The sequence below is a fragment of the Coptis chinensis genome, chromosome 3, assembly GCF_015680905.1.
Source record: "Coptis chinensis isolate HL-2020 chromosome 3, ASM1568090v1, whole genome shotgun sequence".
Lineage (NCBI taxonomy): Eukaryota > Viridiplantae > Streptophyta > Magnoliopsida > Ranunculales > Ranunculaceae > Coptis > Coptis chinensis.
This window is the reverse complement of record NC_141458.1, coordinates 20,538,090-20,559,068: the sequence shown is the minus strand read 5'-3', so window position 1 is coordinate 20,559,068 and position 20,979 is coordinate 20,538,090. Positions and strand designations below refer to the sequence as shown.

At 39.9% G+C, this 20,979-nt stretch overlaps 1 protein-coding gene and 1 pseudogene across 2 annotated transcripts; both read left to right on the top strand.

The window, feature by feature from the left end:
- The first annotated feature begins 3,081 nt into the window (after positions 1–3,081).
- On the top strand, positions 3,082–4,502 carry LOC147508534 (enhancer of polycomb-like protein 1; annotated as a pseudogene). Its single transcript, XR_015215748.1, has 3 exons — positions 3,082–3,207; positions 3,310–3,360; positions 3,405–4,502. The product of XR_015215748.1 is annotated as an enhancer of polycomb-like protein 1 (transcript).
- A 5,675-nt stretch (positions 4,503–10,177) lies between these two features.
- On the top strand, positions 10,178–10,576 carry LOC147508533 (uncharacterized). Its single transcript, XM_086597242.1, has one exon. The coding sequence runs from the start codon at positions 10,178–10,180 to the stop codon at positions 10,574–10,576; it is 399 nt and encodes a 132-aa protein (XP_086453368.1).
- The last annotated feature ends 10,403 nt before the right edge of the window (positions 10,577–20,979 follow it).

The following is a 20,979-nucleotide window of genomic DNA, read 5'->3' as shown; positions in this document are numbered from 1 at the left end:
TGCTATTCAGAAAGGACTTACGGCGCATCTTGTTGCACGTTTGTCCTAATTATTTGTAAAATTCGTTATTATTATCAATAAAATTTCCACTTAAAAAAAAAAGAAAAAAAGAACGTACACATATAACACCATTGATTAACAAATAATCAAAACTACACTACTTTAAATAATCAAAGCCACCTTGTAGTTCATCGAACACTTTTTTCTTCATAACTTTTGTTAGCATAAAATTCACACAAAAGAATGATAATGCAAAAAACATAGTCTGTTAGCAAACATTGACTGCGAAATAAACTGAGTTCATATTGGCTCATACATACAAAAGTTATGTAACCTAATATAATTGTTATGTTGAATTATTAATATTTTAGAAAGGAATCCACCTGTTCTCAGTCTTTGCTTAGGAAAAAAATTAAAGCAGCCCATTTGCTACAAAGAGCCAAAATAACTCCACTTATGATATTGCCAATTTTCATGAAGATAAAATGAGATTAGAAAATGAAGATATTTAAGAAGATCCTCCTATGTTTCCATAAACATAATAATGCATAAACATTGACATCACGTCATGTCCTCTGTTCGTCTGGAATCTGTCCTTAATAATATACGTAATTGTAGTTATAAAAGTGAACGATGAAGAAGAAAATTGAATGATGCCAAAAATCTGTAAAAGTGAACGATGAAGAAGAAAAGAAATCAACCGTACAACAAACCCACAAACCCTGAAATTTCATAACTTGGTTTTTTCAAGATTAAAAAACCTGCATTGAATAGCTTTAGAAGCCACATTCAATCTACAATGCTCCCTCTATGACTATTTTCATATGTACACTCATTTCCTAATTAATAAAAATAATACATTTTGCACTAAAATAAAGAAGATGCAGATATAAAAAATAAAGATCGAGACAAAGCACATACCAAAAGGAATCTTGGAATGGACCATTTAAAAGGCTCGGTTATATCTGTGAAGTGGGAACAACACCTCATTTAATTCTGAGCCTTTATGCAAGCAATTTTGACGGTGAGAGATGAATACATGTGTTTTATTTTTTATTTTTTAGGTACCTGCATCAAAATGACAACGGGAAAGACAATAAATGTAACTATAAAAATTACAATGGGAACTTTGTATGATGGAATGTACCTTGACCATACAAATGACATTATACAATTTGAGTCTAAGAATCTAGGCTCATATAACAAAATTGAGAAAATATAGTTCCTTATCAATGACTGTAAGAAAAACAGCAAAAACTGTAGAGCATGAATATTCATTTACTAAGCAAAAGGAGAAGTTAAATCCACCCATTTAACATGAATACATAAATTTCCTTTGACCTTTTGAGTATTAATAAGCTATACTTTGAGCTACAACAAAAATAAATTAATAAGCAAAAGTGTCAATAAACTATTGTACCAAGCATTTAGGTTTAAGCTTCGTTAGTAAAATTTGTCGCAATTAGAGAAGTTCAATAAGATCAGATTTTTGCTAGCTGGCAAATCTAACACAATATATTCAAGTTCTTTCAATTCTTACCCACCCTTTTTTGAGCTTTCAAGTTCTGCAGCTTCCACCCTATTTTTAGCTTTCAAGTTCTGCAGCTTCTTATCCACCCCAGTATTGTGCTGATCTAGTTTGCTTGAACTATTGTTGTGTTATGTGTTGATTATATAGTATATATAGAAATCGTAAAGAATAAGAAGGATTAATAATCATCCAAATGAGCATGGATATATATGCTAAGATTAAGAAATTGATAAAAGCAAAAGCAGAAATTTACAAGTATAGATCACTAAAAAGTTTACACTTTTGATTGTATCTGGATGTTATACACAATATTACAAAATAACATATATAGGAAACTCATCAACAATTATACGTATAAATTTAAATCAAAATAACATATAATTATTAACATCCCCATGTTAATAATTAGTAGTGGGGTGGTTGATGATAGGATACACTCAATCATTTGTCTTTTTAGATTCCAAACTAACAATGAATCACTTCCTTTCAATGAACTCATATATATATATACAGCCCGGCTCCTAAAAGGACCTTAAATAAGTACCAAATCTAAAACACCCACAATTTCACCTACAAAATGATTTAAACCCTAATCTTTTGTGCATATGATCTACTAACCATAAAGAACATCTCTACAAAAATTCAACTCGTTTGACAATTTTTAACACTGGCAAAAGATGAATGCAAAAACTAGACATTTATGGACCTTTATATATATATTCAAAAGTGGAAAACAATTTTATCTAAGTTAGAGGATATCAAACGAGTTGAATTTTTGTAGAGATGTTCTTTATAGTTAGTAGATCATATGCACAAAAGATTAGGGTTTAAATCATTTTGTAGGTGAAGTTGTGGGTGTTTTAGATTTGGTACTTATTTAAGGTCCTTTTAGGAGCCGGGCTATATATATATATATATATAATATATGTTATTATGATTTAAATTTATACGTATAATTGTTGATGAGTTTCCTATATATGTTATTTTGTAATATATATATATTACAAAATAACATATATAGGAAACTCATCAACAATTATACGTATAAATTTAAATCATAATAACATATAATTATTAACATCCCCATGTTAATAATTAGTAGTGGGGTGGTTGATGATAGGATACACTCAAGTCAAGCATTAGTCTTTTTAGATTCCAAACTAATAATGAATCACTTCCTTTCAATGAATTCATCTTTATATATATGTATATATATATATATATATATATATATATATATCGGTTTGGCTATACTGCCACTCTTATCTCACACTTCTTCTCAGCCGTCCGATCCAACCTCAAGATCTGATGATCTAATTCACCCAAAATTTCCGATATTTCAAAATTTCGTGTTATTTCAAAAACAAAAAAACGAAAAAAAAGGAAAAACGCGAAATTTGAGAAGAAAACTCATCTCGTTTTCTTCTTCTTCTCCAAAACCCAAACCCTTCAAACAAATTCATAAATTATTCAAACAAATCGGTTTGCAAATTTAAGCTATCTACTAGAAGCTGCTGGTGTTTTTACAGTTGTCTTAAACTAATAATCAGATGGCGATAGATCCAAGTAATGAAGGAGGGGCAACTGAAGAGAAGAGAGATATTTCTTCTGTTAAAGTACCAGCTAAAGACCCGAAGAAGAAAGATGACAAGAATAATAATGAAGATGACGACTTGGTAAAACCTTCAAATTTAAAACCCTATTTTTATTTTTTTTTTTTTACTGCCTTTAATAATTTATGGTGTATTTTTTTTTTTTTTTTTTTTTTGAATATGTAGTCTGATGAGGATTTGGAATTGAAGCAACAATTGGAACTTTATGTTGAGAGAGTTCAGGATTCTAATCTTGGTATCCAGAAAATTGCTCTTGAAAGCATGAGGTACATCGAATTCCCACTAAGAAAGCTGTTGCAGAAATACCTACACCTCGATATGATATTGTAGATACTTATGAAAGAGATTATTTATGTACATTTAATCAACCGAATTCTTATTTAGGTGGCCGTGGAGCTCGTTCGGAGATTGGGGAGTTTGTTGCGTATGATCTTGATAATGAGGATGAAGATTGGTATGAAGAGGAGTATATTGAAAACGAAGCGAAAAATAATAAGAATTTACTCACACCGGAAGAGTTTGAAGGGGTATTGTTTAGGTTAGAGGTTATGGATCATAAGACGAGGGAGAGAGCGGGTGTTATAACACCTACTCTTAGTTCGCCGATACCTGTTTTATTTGAGATGGATCTTTGCATTTGAGGTTATGCAGTTTGAGTCGATAAGTTATAGTGTTTTCAATCGATTTTTAGGTATTGGAGAGATAAGAGAGAAAGGTGGCAAAAGCCTATTCTTCGTCGATTGCAACCCCCACCGCCTGTTAATGATACTAATCCTTATAATGTGTTTTGTCCTAGGGAGAAAGTTCATCGGTTACATACAAGAAGAATGCAGAGGAGGGAAAACAATGTGTTGTCATTTGACAGGCTTCGTCAAATTAGGTGTAATTTGGATCAGACTAAGACAGTGATAGAGGCATTGATTAAGAGGGAAGAGAAGAAAAGAGAGTTATTAGAGAGTGAAGTTAGTATTCTGTGGGTTCAAATGAAGTACAAACAAGATACTCAGTTTATGGAAGATGGTTTTGGGTTTGGCTTTCCACCTTATTCTTATACTATAGGTTCATCGATCGAGGATGATGATTATCCTGATTCAGATGATATGACAATCACTCGGCTTCCACCTCAACCGGCTTTTGTGCAGAATTTACCGTTTACAAGACCGTTAGATCCACAAAAATTGGCTGCTGCAGGAATCAAACCACCATTGAGTCCTCCAAGTTCGTAATGGTATGCCAGTCCAATTATCTGATTTTGTGGAAGGATTGGCAGAGGAGGACGGATAGTATTTGATAGATGGAATCCACTTTTGAGAACTCCAATTAGTCATGACAATGCTCCCTTTGTATCACCTATTTGATTTTCAAACTTTTGATCCCATAATTTGTATAGTTTTGACATTTTCAAGAATGAATATGATTCATTTTTTGTGATACTTGATTGTAACAATGCCTTAATTAGCTCTTGTACTGAAGGCTGCATTTCCTTAGATCCTTCATTTGTTATTGGGAATTTTGATTTTCAATAATGGAGGAGATTGAATACTTAAATGATGGTGGACTTCTACTTGGTTTGGCATTAAGACCTCCATAGCTCAGTATTAAAGCAAGTAAGCAACTAAACTCGGAAATTTAGTTCCAATCTGCAAAATTGTAAGGATAATCTGTAAGGCCATTGGGTATTAAGCCATTTACACAAAAAACCAAATGGTGATGGGCAGCTCAAGTGTAAATCTGATTGTAGTTTAGCAGCGTGACTACGAAGTTTGGTTTTAGCAAATATTCCATATGTCGTCCATATTTTGAGTTTGTTGTTAAAAATACACTCCAAACTGTGATACAAAGTTGGTTACCAAATGATGTACTGAAGTATTCAACCCTTTTAATTACAGGCAGTTTAAGAAGAACTGGTTCAAGACGGTATAAGATCCATAATTCTGTTTTATATCTAAATCCTAATCATCGTGCATCCAATGATGCACAAAGATATACACATTATGGGAAAACAAACACTCGACAATTACATAAATACTTCCAGTCACTCATCTATCTCCATGCCGATGCAACTATCAAGATCTTGTCCTCCCACCCAAAATGGAGTGCACCCCCTTCTTCTTTCAACTTGTATCTATCACAGTACTGTTGTTTAAGGAGTGTTCTGATTATAGCTGTATAAGATCTTATTAGTCGAAACCGAGACAGTTATAGTCATAAGAAGGCCAGCTCCGTCCATTATGCTCTTTAATACGATATCAAGCATCCATTTGCTTCTTCTTGCCATTGCCTCAAGGATAATATTAGAGCGAGAAACAAAAGAATACAAATGTCAGTAACAATAACAAGCAAGTCTAGATCTAGTTCAATGATGAATCCTCCCACATGTTAAAAATACTATGATACAATCAGCATATTCAATAATAATAAAATACAATCACAGAGTTACCAATTACTTGTTGAAAGTGGAGGTGAAACCAGTCTTCCAAAATAATGACGCTCACATCGTTCTGTCTTAAGCGTTAAACAAGAAACTTAAAAGGGTTTAAGCCGAGAAGAAGACAATATACCCTTTCTCTTTCTGCAGACATGGTCAAAACTCTGACAGAGTTCACCAAATATGCTAGTTCAAAACTCTGACAGAGTTCAAAACTCTGACAGAGTTCAAAACTCTGACAGAATTCATCGAATATGCTAGTTCAAAACTCTGACAGAGTTCACCGAATATGCTAATTCACCGAACTTTGACAGAGTTCACCGAATATGCTAGTTCAAAACTCTGATAGAGTTCACCGAACTCTGACAGAATTCAAAACTCTGACCGAGTTCACCGAATATGCTAGTTCATCTGAATTACGGCGAGAGTTCAAAACTCACGAGAATATGGCATGAAGAATCTGACGAGTTCAAAACTCGGCGAGTTCAAAACTTCGACGAATCGGCATGAAGAATATGACAGAGTTCAAAGCTCTGATAGAGTTCAAAACTCTGACTGAATATGGCATGAAGAATATGACGAGTTCAAAGCTCGGCGAGTTCACCGAACTCGGCGAGTTCAAAGCTCTAACAGAGTTCAAAACTCTGACATAATACGGCATGAAGAATACGACAGAGTTCAAAACTCTGATAGAGTTCAAAGCTCTGACAGAGTTCAAAGCTCTAGCAGAGTCCAAAACTCTAGCGAGTCCAAAACTCGAGAATCGACATGAAGAAATATGGCGAGTTCAAAACTCGCGAGAATCACGGCATGAAGAATACGACGAGTTCAAAACTCGACGAGATCACGGCATGAAGAATAATGACAGCGAGTTCAAAGTTCAAGCTAATTAATGAACCATTCACATAGTTCAAGCTAATTAAATACCATTCAAAGCTACTTAAATACCATTAAAGCATGAAGAATATGGCATGAAGAATACGGCAACGAAAATACCATTAAAGCAAAGTTTACTTCCAATACAGAAACTTGTTTACTTCCAAGTTTCGCGTTTTAAACAACAATATAAACAATTCCATACCCAATTCATACTTGTTTACTTGTCTAAGTTCATAAACAGTTGAACCAAGCGTTTTAAACTTGTTTACTTGTCTAAGTTCATACCCAATTTCGTGTTTTAAACAACAATATAAACAACATCCAAGAATAAAGTTTACTAGGTTAGTTCATACCCAATTTCGCGTTTTAAACAACAATATAAACAACATCCAAGAATAAAGTTTAATAGGTTTATTTCAAACGAATCCAAGCTAATTAAATAACAAATCAAAGCGAATTAAAAGTAGAAAAATACCTTAATCCAGAAGCTTGGTTCAAACTGGAGAAGAAGAAGGAGAGAGAGAGAGAGAGAGAGAGAGAGAGAGAGAGAGAGAGAGAGAACCCAATTTCGTGTTTTTTGTTATTTTCATTTTTTTTAATTTTGAAATACCGTGAAATTTTGAAATATTGGTTTTATCAGTGAATTAGATCTTCAGATCTTGAGGGCGAGATCGGACGGCTGAGGAGAAGAGTGAGATAAGAGCGGCACTCTAGACAAACATATATATATATATATATATATATATATATATATATATATATATATATATATATATATATAGCTCTACCCTCTTTAATTGAGGAAGCGTTTTTAGAGTGTCCACATGTCATGGCTAATTAAGAAAAAGTAGGAGATAAAATAGGAAACAAATATTTATCTTTGTCTTTAGATATATATTATAGCTATACCCTCTCCAATCTATTTTTTGGAGCACTAGTAGAGACTCCAATTTTTTATAAACTCAAAAATATGATATAAATAACGAAACAATCCCATCTAGAGTTTCACAGAGTCTCTAACTTTTCCTAAACATTATAGTTAATTGCGAAAAAACAATCTCATATAGAGTTTCACAGAGTTTTCAACTTTTCCTAAACAATATAGCTAATTACGAAAAAAAATGAGACAAAAAACTAAATTGTTAAAAACAATAGTTTCCACCAAAAATAATTTTCCTAAAATCATTTCGATTTGATGCGTCATCCACTGTGAGATTTAGACATTTATTCATAATTAAAAATTCCAAAAATCATAATTCTGGCCATAATAATTACGACATATTCCAATTAAATTTATCAATTTATAATTTTTCAACACTATAATGTAATTATATACATATATATATTCGGCGGAATTACATGTGGAAAATTAAATTATACAAAAAATAACATCACATAATAATAATAATAATAATAATAATACTAATAATAATACTAATAATACTAATAATAATAATAATAATAATAATAATAATAATAATAATAATAATAACGACAAAGTAATAATGACAAATATTTTAAAATATATATAATACTGAATGAAACTAACTTCAAAGAACAATTAATGGGGAACTGAAAACTGGATGCAAATGCATCGAACTAATCTCAAATAATATTTAACGGGAGATCGGAAATTGGATGCAAATGCAAACATTAAACTATTCTTAAAAAGTAATTAATAGAAAATCGGAATATGGATACAATTGCATTAAACTAACCTCAAAGAATAATTAACGGGAAATCAAAACTTGGATGCAAATATATCAAACTAACATAAAAAATAATTGTCGGGAAATCGGAAACTGTATGTAATTGCATTAAACTAACCCTAAAAGATTAAATTAATGGGAAATCATATACTGAATGGAACTGCATTGAACTAACCTGTATCAGCCTATTTTAGGACCAATGAGATGGCATGTCTTCGGGTCCGAGGTAGAATAAGGAGAGGAAAACGCGAAACACCGAAGCAAGTCCGCGGAACCCTAGAAGAGTGTGGGCTGCATAAGGACAAGTGACCCAGGGGGTGTCAGGGTCCAACCAAAGCCAATATAAGAAATAAGGAATGATAGGTACAGGAGCAGGGCCGCAGAACCCTAAATGGACAGGTGTGAGGGAGTTGACCGAGGGATGGAAGGCAGATCAACAGATGGAAAGAGGGGGAAAGAGGATATAAAAAGGAACAGTGAAAGAGAAAAAAGAGGAAAGAAAAAGAAAAAGAGAAGAAAGAGAGAGAGAGAGAGAGAGAGAGAGAGAGAGAGAGAGAGAGAGAGAGAGAGAGGAAACAATTAGGGATATTTGTGGTTGACATATTTGGCGCCATCTGTGGGGACGAGTTGGTCCACGATCTGTTAAGGAAAGAGAGAGTGTAGAGTATGGCTACTGGAGCTAAGAGAAGGAGGGGAAGAGGAAGAAGAAGAGGGAAAGGGAGGCCCAAAAGGGTGAGGGTTGAAGCCATCGAGGAGGAAGCATTGAGTATTCAGAATAAAGAAATGGATGAGGAGGAGGTCGAGGATACGGTGGCGGAAGCGACCAAGTTGCTTCAAGAAGAGATAGGGAGGCTTAGAGAGGAGAATAATTAGTTGAGGAGAGAAAGGGAAACCACTCAGGGGGGAGCGGGAACAGAAGCACTTGAGGGTAGTGAAATGGAGGGGCAAGGCGAGGAACCTCCTTATAAACCAGGAGTGAACAATGCAGGAGGTATCACCATGGAAATGGTACAGGCAATGATTGAACGGGACAGAGAGGCGAACCGCGAGGTGGAAAAGGAAAAGCAAGGCATCACAAAGAAGGTGGTGGCCAGCTTGAATCAAAACCCACTGGCTGATTCAATCTGGAATTTCGAGGTACCCAAGAGGTTCACGCAACCACGGTTCAAGAGATACGACGGGAAAGGAGATCCGGCGGATCATTTACATCACTTTAGGTAGCAGATGCCACTATGGCAAGAAGGAAAGTATGATGGGCGCGCTCCGCTGTATGATGTTTCTTGCCAGTCTGAAAGGGGGAGCGTCGGACTGGTATTATCGGTTGGAGTCGCGGAGTATACAAAGGTTTGAGGTGCTGGAGCAGGCCTTCGTAAATCACTTCATCCATCAGAAAAAGAGGGAAGTAGATGTCGCGGATCTCTTTAATGTTAAGCAGAAGCCCACCGAGACACTTAGGGATTTCTTGTGCAGATTTAAGGAAGAGATGCTATGAGTGGAAAATCTGGATGAGCGTACCGCGGTCATTGTGTTCCAGCATGGATTGAAACAGGGAACCAGAGTCCATGAGTCTGTGTCTAAGATTGAGGTTACTACATTACATGCTTTGTATCTGAAGGTAGAGAGATACATAAGATATGAGGACATTTTGCAGAGAAATAGTGAGGAACACAAGAAGGCTGAGAAGTCAGTGCAAGTTGTGGGAGTGGAGGATCGGAGAGACCGAGAAAGGACCGCAAAACGAGAGGGGGGAACCTACAAAGGGGAGTCGCAGAAAGCGGAATGAGGCAGGGATCAAGCCAGAAGAGAATACAGGGAGAGAAAGCCTTATTGTGAAATAGAGCTAACACCGCTGAACAAACCGTTGGAAGAAATGTTGCCATTAATCAAGGGGCAGTAGTATTATGAAGCCCTGCGGAACACACCCAGGGAAATAGAAGGGAAGCCATTTTGTGCATATCATCAGGTCAGGAATCATGCCACCAATGAATGTTTTACGTTGCAATGGTTAGTAGAAAGAATGATTAAGAGAGGGAAGTTGAAGGAGTTCATCAAGGAAGTGCAACCGGCCGAAAAGGTTCCTACCGCGGCTAGGATCCTGGGCACGATTAATATTATTTTCAGTGGAGAAATGCTGAGAAGGAACTCCCATAGAGATAAGGTGAGGAGGATAGCCAGTCTGCAGCAGATAAATGAGGTTCTGGGTGGTCCGCAAGTTCCAGGGGCCGACAAGGGAAAGGACAGGATAGAGTTCACCCCGAAGGATCTGGAGTCAGTGATATTTCCTCACGAGGATGCACTGGTGATCACAATAGCGATGGGTAATTACATGGTGAAAAGGGTCCTGATAGACTGCGGAAGCTCAGTGGATTTGTTATTCAAGGGTGCGATGGAAGAGATGGGCATTGAAGGGAAGTAGATGAAGCCCCCTCAAACTAACTTATTCGGCTTCAACGGTAGCATGACGGAGCCATTAGGTGAATTGGTACTACCGGTGACCGCAGGGCCGATGACGGTTTTTACCTGTTTTATGATAGTAGATACCAACTCGCAATGCAACGCGATCTTGGAAAGAAAATGGATTCACGAGATGAAGGCCATCCCATCTACTTATTACCAAGTGATCCGCTTTCCGACTAATGGGGGAATGTATGAGATAAGGGGTGATCAGGTTACGGCACAAAACATCCACTAGGTGACAGCGAAAGGGTTGGTCCGCGCATCAGATAAAGAGGCGTCGGAAAAGGGTGACAAGCTAGCATAGCAGTTACAGACCGTGGCCGGCGAGAAAGAGTTGCTCGTCGGGGAAAAGATGATGGATAAGATTGAGGTCGTGAATATAGGGGTTGCGGAGGAGGATAAGTTTGTGAATGTATGGACCAATTTGTCGGAGGATTGGAAAATGAAGTTGATTGCCTTGTTAACTGAGAACAGTGATGTGTTTGCATGGACAATTGAGGACTTGGCGGGATTGGATCAAGAGTTTGATTGTCACATATTACATATATGGGAAGGGGCCCGACCAGTCCAGCAGAAGATGAGGGGCGTGAAACCACAGTACGCACAAGGAATTCGAGAGGAAGTGAAGAAGTTGAAAGATGCTGGCATCATCCGCGAATGCAAGTTTACTGAATGGATGTCAAACATAGTAGCGGACCCCAAAAAGAACGAGAAAGTAAGAATGTGTGTTGATTTTACGGACGTCAACAAGGAGTGCCTGAAGGATTGCTACCCTATGCCATGGATAGATAAGTTGGTGGACCGAACCGTGGAATTCAAGATTTTCTCGTTCATGGACGCATCAATGGGCTACAATCAGGTGGTGATGTATGACCCTGGCCAAGAGAAGACTGCCTTCATAGTGGAGGGGGGAACGTACTGTTATACCAGAATGCCTTTTGGGCTAAAGAATGCCGGGGAAACTTTTCAGAGAGTGGGGGAGAAGATGTTCGAAAGCAAAATTAGAAAGGGAATGGAAATTTATATAGATGACATGGTGGAGAAGAGTATGACCGAGGAGGAGCATCTGGCGGGGCTAAGTGAAACATTCTCTATACTGCGAAGACACAAACTGATGCTTAACCTAGAGAAGTGTACGTTTGGGGTGACATCTGGAAAGTTTTTGGGATACATTGTCACATACCGCGGAATAGAAGCAAACTCGGACTAGATAAGGGCACTATTGGAAATGCCGTCTCCGCGGAATGTGAAAGAGGTTCAAAGGTTGGCTGGGTGGGTTGCAACTCTCAATAGATTCATATCGAAGTCCTTGGATAAGTGTCGACCTTTGTACCTACTCTTGAGGAAAAGGACCGACTTTCAGTGGACCGCGACATGGGAAAAGGCTTTCCAGGAGTTAAAAGAGTATTTGGGAAAGGCCCCGATCTTGTTGCGCCCAGAGCAGGGGGAGAAGCTATATTTGTATTTAGGGGTATCAGAGTATGCAATTAGTTCAGTGCTGATAAGGGTAGTGGACAAGGCAAAGAGGCTGGTGTACTTCCAGAGCAAGACGATGTTAGACGCCGAAACAAGATACAGTAGAATTGAGAAGTTTGCCTTGGCTTTGATCTTTGCTGTGTTGAAATTGAAACCTTATTTTGATGCTCACTCGGTGGTAGTGGTGACCAACTTTCCGCTTAAACAGGCCCTGAAGGCAGAGAAATCAAGGAGAATGTTGAAATGGGCGGTGATGCTGAGTTTTTATGACATTGAGTATCAAGCCAGGACCGCAGAGAAGGCACAAGCTATGGCTGAATTCTTGGTCGAGTTTTTGGTCGAGGACCCCACCTGGGGGGAGGAGATGATTATGGAACATGAAGTGGACCAAAACCACGACCTTCTGGATCCTTGGGACATGCAGAACGGATAGAGAGTCTTTGCAGATGGGTCTACTACCGATACAGGGAATGGAATTGGGGTGGTGTTGGTCACACCAGAGAATACGCGCCTAGAGTTATCAATGAAGCTGGGTTTTGCCGCGTCAAACAATGAATCTAAATATGAAGCAGTGATAGCAGGTTTGGACTTGGCCAGGGATCTGGGTGTGAGAGAGCTAATAGTGTATTTAGATTCGAACTTGGTAATATATCAGGTTAACGGAGGGTTCGCGGCTTGATGTCCTAGGATGGCAAAGTATTTGGAGGTATTACGGAGAAGGGTAGACAAATTTGAAAAGATCAGTTTTGCTCATCTAGGCAGGGGAGAGAATAGACATGCCGATGCATTGGTATATGTTGCCGCGGTATTCCCTGGGACCGAAGGTAGATCCATCAAAGTCAGGGTGCTGAGCAAATCGAGTATCACAGAGGAAGAAGGGGTATGGCTAACTACTGAGTAAGAGCCAGGATGGATGGAACCCATCAAGAGTTTCCTTTCGAGGATAGAGATAGAGGACAAACGAGAAAGGAGGAGGATAGAACATATATTATAGAAATACACCTTGCTGGATGGGGATTTGTACCGGGGAAGTGTCAGTGGACCTCTATTGAAATGTCTGGGACTGCAGAAGGTGCAAGAGGTGTTGGGGGAAATTCATGAAGGATATTGTGGGAGCCATTTGGCCAGAAGTACAACGGCTCACCGGCTGCTATCACAGGTATACTTTTGGCCTCACATGAAGAGAGATGCAACCGAATATGTCAAGAGGTGTAGGAAATGCCAGAGCTTCGCACCACTAATACATGTGCCAGCTAAACCCCTGCACAAGGTATTTAGCCCATGGTCGTTTGCTATGTGGGTGTTAGATGTCGTCGGACCCCTGCCCATGGCAAGCGGCAAAAGGAGGTTTATGCTAGCCGCGACAGATTATTTTACAAAATGGGTAAAGGGCATGGCTCTACAACAGGTGAGGAAGTTCCTATGGGAAAATATCATATGCAGGTTTGGACTCCCACACACCATCATCGCGGATAACGGTACCCAATTTACAGGGGGGAAGGTGAAAGCATTTCTCCAAGCATTCGGAGTGAAGCAAGGGTTCTCGGCCCCTTACAATCCAGAGGGGAATGGGCAGGCAGAGTCCTCGAACAAAACTATAATAGATAATCTAAAGAAAAATTTGGAGGACCGCAAAGGATCTTGGGCAGAGGAGTTACACCAGGTACTTTACGCATAACGCACGACCGTGGACCTCTACTAGAGAATCACCATTCGCAATGGCTTATGGAGTGGAGGCAGTGATTTCGGTGGAAATGGTAGTCGCGACAGCTAGAACCATAACTATTGAAGCAGGAGTTAATGAGGCATTATTGGCTAGGGAGCTGAACCTTACAGAGGAAAGGAGGGACACCACGCGCATCAGATTGGAAGAGTATCATAGGAGGTTGTAGAGACAATATAACAAGCATGTGAAGCCGCAGAAATTCAATGTTGGTGACCGTGTGCTTTGGCGGGTGACAGCCACCAAGAAGGAACAGATGGAAAGTTGGTCCCCAACTGGGAGGGACTGTACACCATGGTAGAGGCTGGAACTTTCGAGACCTACAAGTTGCAGACGCCCCTGGGAGAGAACATCAAGCGACCCTGGAACATCAGGATATTAAAGAAGTTCCATGGGTAACTTTGCATATAGTTTTTCAATTAAAGTAGATTTTAGCTGTTGCATGATATATGAACATCGAGCTTTGTAATGATATTTTGCGCCCTTTAGTATGTCAATGAAAGTGATAACAAATTTCCTCCATCTGATTGGTGTTTATTCGTTTCTATTTGGATTAGGCCAAAGACAGCGGACGATAAGGTCCGAATTCAACTTGGGGGCAAACTGAGCTGCCCCAAACATCTCCATGCTCCATGGCAACGGGGGGAGGGGAGGAGCCCTTCGCAAACGACGAGGTCTAAATTCAAATTTGGGGCAAACTGAGCTACTCCCAATATCTCCATATTCAACTTGGGGACAAACTGAGTTGCCCCAAACATCTCCATGGCAACGGGGGGATGTGCCCTTTGCGGACGACGATGTCTGAATTCAACTTGGGGGGAAACTAAGCTGCCCCTAACATCTCCATATTCAACTTGGGAGAAAACTGAACTGCCCCCAACATCTCCATGACAGCCGGGGGGATGAGCCCTTCGCGGATGATGAAGTCCGAATTCAACTTGGGGGCAAACTTAGCTGCCCCCAACATCTCCATGGCAACGGGGGGGATGAGCCATTCACGAACGATGAGGTCCGAATTTAACTTGGGGCAAACTGAGCTACCCCAACATCTCCATGGCAGCGGGGGGGATGAGGTCCAAATTCAACTTGGAGGCAAACTGAGCTGCCCCCAACATCTCCATAGTAGGGGACGAGCCTTCGTGGATGACGAGGTCCGAATTCAACTTGGAGGTAAACTAAGCTGCCCCCAACATCTCCATGGATACGCAACGGGGAGGATGAGCCCTTCGCGGACGATGAAGTCTGAATTTAACTTGGGGCAAACTGAGCTGCCCCCAACATCTCCATGGCATGGCGGGGGGGATGAGCCCCTTCATGAACGACGAGGTCCAAATTGAACTTGGGGGCAAACTGAGCTGCCCCCAACATCTCCATGGCAGCGGACAATGAGGTCCCAATTCAAATTTGGGGGGGTCCTGCCCCCAACGAACTTCGGCCGGCGGTTAAAGAAACAATATGGTAGGATGAATGTGTATGATAGGCAAGTTGTCACACCGAATGTAATAATGAGTAAGTTGCAATGAAAAACATTATTTGTCCAAAACTCTTCGATCTCGAGGGTGTGACGACTCTCCACTTCAAAAACCCATAAACAGGTTTAAAAGTGGATAATTAAAACCAATAAAATTTTTAACTTAAACAACAGTCCTATTCATTTCAAAAATAATTTACAAAATGAAAATGCAAATAACATTATCTCAACTGAAAATCTATATCACCTCAAAGGAAAACAAGACACATCCACGAGATGCAATGCTAACGCCAAAACCACAAGCAAAGAGTTGTTAATCTTCTTCAACACTAAACTAGAGGTCAAAACTTATCAACTATGTTCATTGAATGAACACACCCGATAAGCAAACATGCAATCGGGTCAAGATTATAAACAATCTTTGGTGTGAGTAGCCCTAAAACAACATATAATTATACATAAATATACATAATTGGAAAGGCGGTTAGTTGTTTCTACCGAAAGTTTTAACTTTCAACGACTAATATCACATCCTTAAGCACTGTGGATAATAAAGGCGGTGTAGTTCCTCCACCGAGGTTTTAACATTCTTAAGTACACTAATCTAGGCAGGTAGTTCCTCCAATCGAGGCTTTTAACTTCCCACTAACCACACAACAAACTATACTCATAATAAATAAGGCATCTAGTTCCTCCATCGAGATTTTTAGGTTCTAACTAAACTATAACCAGCCAACCATATACAAATCATCTATCTAGAGATATATCATTTACCAACATATTACCATAATTAGATTATTTAGGGCTTTCTTTGTGTGTCCCTAAAATCACGTCAGATCTATGTCTTACCTAGTTTCCCGGCTACCACAATCGCTACCCAAGGAACATGTACATCCACATGCCTCCCCTTACATAATGAGCCACCCGTATGCGTAACCACCTCCGAGCGGGATGCCGCGACACCGTAAATCCTCACACGGAAGCCAAATCTATGTAAGCACCGCCACTATTCGGCATAAAATATCATGGGCATCATCGTTCTATTTTGCTTAACGGAATATATCAAGCCACTATTCGCTACGATTGCCCAACACATGGGTCAATCACATCTTATATATACACCCAACACATGGGTCAATCATATCACATAAGCCCACACAAGTCAAATCTCATGAGTTGTGGTAGTCGTTCTAGGATTTAAGATTCGTAATTTATTCAGGTGTCATACGTTTATGACTCATAAGCATTTCTACTATACCACGTGCAGGTCAATTACCTTATTGCACTAAGCCACAATACATAGAAATATCTCAGTTACCTCATAACCATTTTCATTCTTTCACGTGCCAATATATTATTGCACTACACCACACTCCCGTGGGCAAATATTCACCAATACTATATTAGCATCTCACATATAAAATAATGGAGTGTATATACATTTTTCCATGATATTGGTAATATAACTATCTCAACATATTATATTATGTCACAATGCTTCAACGTGATCGTGATACCTTTTTATTATAATTATTAGGAATATAATATCTCCTAACATCTCAATATCGTCACGTGTCAAAAATACATAACATCAAGGTCAAATCTTTCTTAGATATTGACAACCACATATATACTAGCTTCCACAAAGATTTTATTATTATATGTGTCCATATAATATACACATAAAACGATCACAAATAAATAGTCCACATACCCACAATCAAAGCCCAATATATATATATGTTTTAACACACTACTCACACGCCAAATCTAAATTAGATAATGACAAACCAAGTTATATAATATCGACAACATTTTATTTCTATATTTATCCATATAGTCCAATATGTGAAAAACTAGAAAAGTCAACATTGAACGGTCAAAGTCAAACGGTCAAATATCAAAGTCAACGGTCGACGGTCAAAAGTCAACACATCATGGTCAAAGTCAAAGTCAACACATCATGGTCAAAGTCAACACATCATGGTCAAAATCAAAGTCAACCCATCATGGTCAAAGTCAACACATCATGATCAAAATCAAAGTCAACCCATCATGGTCAAAGTCAACACATCATGGTCAACGCCAAAATCAACACGCCATGGTCGAGGGTCAAACCGTTATCATTGTCAAAGTCAAAACCGTCGTTTCCGTGTTCGACAAAGTTGAAGCCGGGTCATAACCATGGTTCATGGCTAAGTGTCAAAGTGTCATGGCTCGTGGGCTCATGACGAAAAGGTAATGGTTCGGACCCAACATGGGTGAGCCCAAACCTTAGCACCGGAAGTCTAAAAGTGAAAAGACCCATGTAGATCTATTTTTAAGTCCAATGGTCCAGGGGTCCATGCAATATTAGAAACGGGCCCAAAACTTATCTTGAATGGCCCAAACAGGTTAAGTGGACCCGAGGGGCCCAAAACTTTAATATAAAGGCGGTCCACAAATTAATTTGAAACGGCCCAACACTTTAATTTGGGTCCGCTTTAAAGAAACAAAGGAACTAGCCAATGAGAAACTAATGTGGTCCGAAAATTAAAACTGAAATGGAGGCCCAACTACCAATGAAATTTTCGCCTAGAGAAAAGGAAAAGGCCTAAAAAAAATAGAAATGAATATGGCCCAACAACTTAAACATTTAGGGATATTTGTGAGGAACTAATCCAAATTGGTGGCCCAAAGCCCATGTGAATTAGAGTTAGACTATGTGAGAGTGGGAGCACCTGGATCCCTCTCACCAATTTGCCATCTTCCTTAAAACTCCAAAGAACCACCAAATCGCCACCACCATTCTCCTCTTCCATCAAATCGGTTTTACACCAAATCAAAACCCTATAACTTTAATAAATACAATTACTCTAATATCGATTGATTTAACCCTCTTCTTCAAACTAGATCTAGGAATTTCGCCACCATTAATGGTTTCCACCAAGCTCTAATCGACACCATTTTCAGCCCTCACACACACTCAAAACCACTAACCAACCTCACAACACATCACCACAAAACACAACAACCAATCAAACCAAAACAGCCCAACCACCGGTTAACATAAATCGCCATTAACACCTCAAACCAAGCTTTGGCAAAGATCGACCACCACTCCTAAACGGTTGGGTTTTCATCCCCAACAAAACCCAACACTATAACCCACAACGAGTTCAATAGAAAAACAGCCCATGTGGCGCCATTGAAGCAAATTGCCGGAAAGCCGACAGTTTACCCCTAATTTTAACAAAGTTCGGCAGCTTTTAACAGGTTTAACTAGAGTTTTAACAACTCAAAAACACGACGTCGAATAAAAACAATATAATGAATGAAAGACAAAAACAGAAAACCTTAGACAAGATACCGATAATCGAAAACGATAAATCCGGTGATATAGCAAAATATAGTTACTCACCAGATGAGCGGCTTCTCTTAATTTCTCGAAGTCCGCCGGCTCCACCCTCCAAAGAAACTAGCTTCTCATTTTTTAATATATTATTTTTTCTCGAACCCTATTTTCTAGAAAAATGTGTTTATATACTTTGGTCGAAAACCCAAGCCAAACACCGACTTCGGGCCCAAAAACGGGGCCCACGTATCGAAGTCCAATCCGGCCAATTTTGAAAATAATTAATTAAATTAATTAATAAATAATTAAATATGTCTTTTAAAAATACGGGCGTTACACAAGTGTTGGCATGGTACGAGGAACTTATGTAATAATGAGTAAGTTGCAATGCATTAAGCAGAAAGCATATCCAAAACAATTATTTGACAGGAAACCATTTCTATCATACCCTGTTGGGAGTACCCAGAAATACAAGGCCAAAAGTGTATTACAAAAACACAGGAGTGATCTTCACTTTGGATCTTCGGCCACATCCTTTGATGGCTGCCCCCCATCCCCTTCCGCAGTGGTTTCATCAACATCAATGGGGGAGGTTGCCACCCCAGGCTGGATGACGACTTTTGGCTTAGTTATTTAGGGTGGGGTGGTAAAGTCTGGAATGGTAGGAACTGAAGGCTGAGCAGGGAGGAGACGGCCGGCTGCTGCAAGGGCTTCTAGTTGTTATTTTAGCTCCCTGGCAATCTTCTTAGAGGCTAAGGCCTTGAAGTGTTCAGCGGCGTCCGTCAAGGACTTGTCTAGGACGGCCTGAGCAACGACCCTATCTGCCTCCTTCTGGCTCTCCATCTTTGAGGTGACGCCAGCCACATAGTCCTTGTGAGCTTGTTCGGCGCGTTGGAATTCCTTGTGATGTTTAAAAAGCGCTGCGAGGCGGGCGTCATCTCATTCCTTCTCCAAATTTGTGCATATTTAGCCTTCCACCCCTAAACGATTTGTGGATCTCATTCTTCACAGACTCCAGCGCGTCCAGGGTGTTGGTGAGACTGCGGATGATGTAACCGACATCGAGGCTCAGCTGGAGATGATGATAAAGTTAGAGAAAATTAAATAGCAAGAAAGGAAAAAGAAATAGAGGAAAGACATACCCTTTCCCATCCGTTGTAGATTGTAGCCGGTGGGAGGCGAAAGAGTCAGAATCCCCATAAGTTTGATCCCTGGGGAGGTGGGAGCTGAAGAACAGGGATGCGACCACCGTAGGATTGTTTAGTGCGGAGTCACGGGTGGTGACGTCCCGGTCCTTAGCCTTAAATTATGGATGCCATATTTCTACTGGCCCAGCGGGTAGGGGACAAATAGGAACGACCTCTTTCCCAGAGCAGCGTGGTGGAGCCACTGGCCGCGGTGAACTCGATCGTGATTCGCTGGCTGAGGCGGTGGAGGCGGTGACCTTAGCTTTATTAGCAGGAGGGCCTTTGGCGGCGGCATCGGTTGGCGCATCACCATCAGAATCACTATCCCAAAGTTTGAGCTTAGAAACATCCATGGCAGCGGTAGTGGCAATGGGGTTAGCAAAGTCGTCTTCCCAGTCAGTGATGGAGGAGTATGACCTTGGGATGCTATTGGGCGCGGTTGAGGAAGTGCCAGTGGGGGATGTATGGGTCGTGGTGTTGGCCCCCGAAAGCAAGCCGAATTTGGGAATGAGAGATCTTGGTGGTAAACCCGAAAGATCGATGAACCGGGCGCTTCGCCTTACGGATTTTGGGAGGAGAAGGTTTGGGTTTCCGTTCTTTGGGCGGCGGAAATCGGTAGAGAGTGCCCTGATACTCACCGATATTTTCGAGGGAGGGGTCCAGGAGGAGCGGATTGGCCTTGTCAGGATCGATGTCGAGAATGTCACACTGATCGCTCCCCAAATCACGGAGCTTGGAAAAAATCTCAAAAGAAACACTGGTGTATATACGGGACAATGAATATGGAACCCAACCTGGAACACATACAAGTAGATATATTAATACAGGGGGTCATCAGGCAAGCAAATCAAACAACCAACCACACTCACCTCTTCTGAGGAAATGGAATTGCCTTAAGGATACTTCAGGGGGTAGGTCCGCGGAAAGTAAATTCCCCGAAACATAGAGGGGATAGTGGTGCCATACTTTGTCGAAGGTGGTTACGCGGAGAACGAAGGATTTCTTCTGCGGACGCACATAGAATGATTTGTATCCAATGCTCCCAAACTTGGTGCTTTTCTTTATGAAGTAGTGTGTAGTGATGTCATGAAGGCAAATCCGCAGAGTATTAGATTTGTTGTAGTAATTAGCGGCATACATGATCCGCCAGAAGTTACCGATGCCTTGGCAC

What these genes read in the sequence shown, in the direction of transcription:
- LOC147508533 (XM_086597242.1), top strand. Translation starts at nt 10,178, where the DNA reads ATGATTAAGAGAGGGAAGTTGAAGGAGTTCATCAAGGAAGTGCAACCG.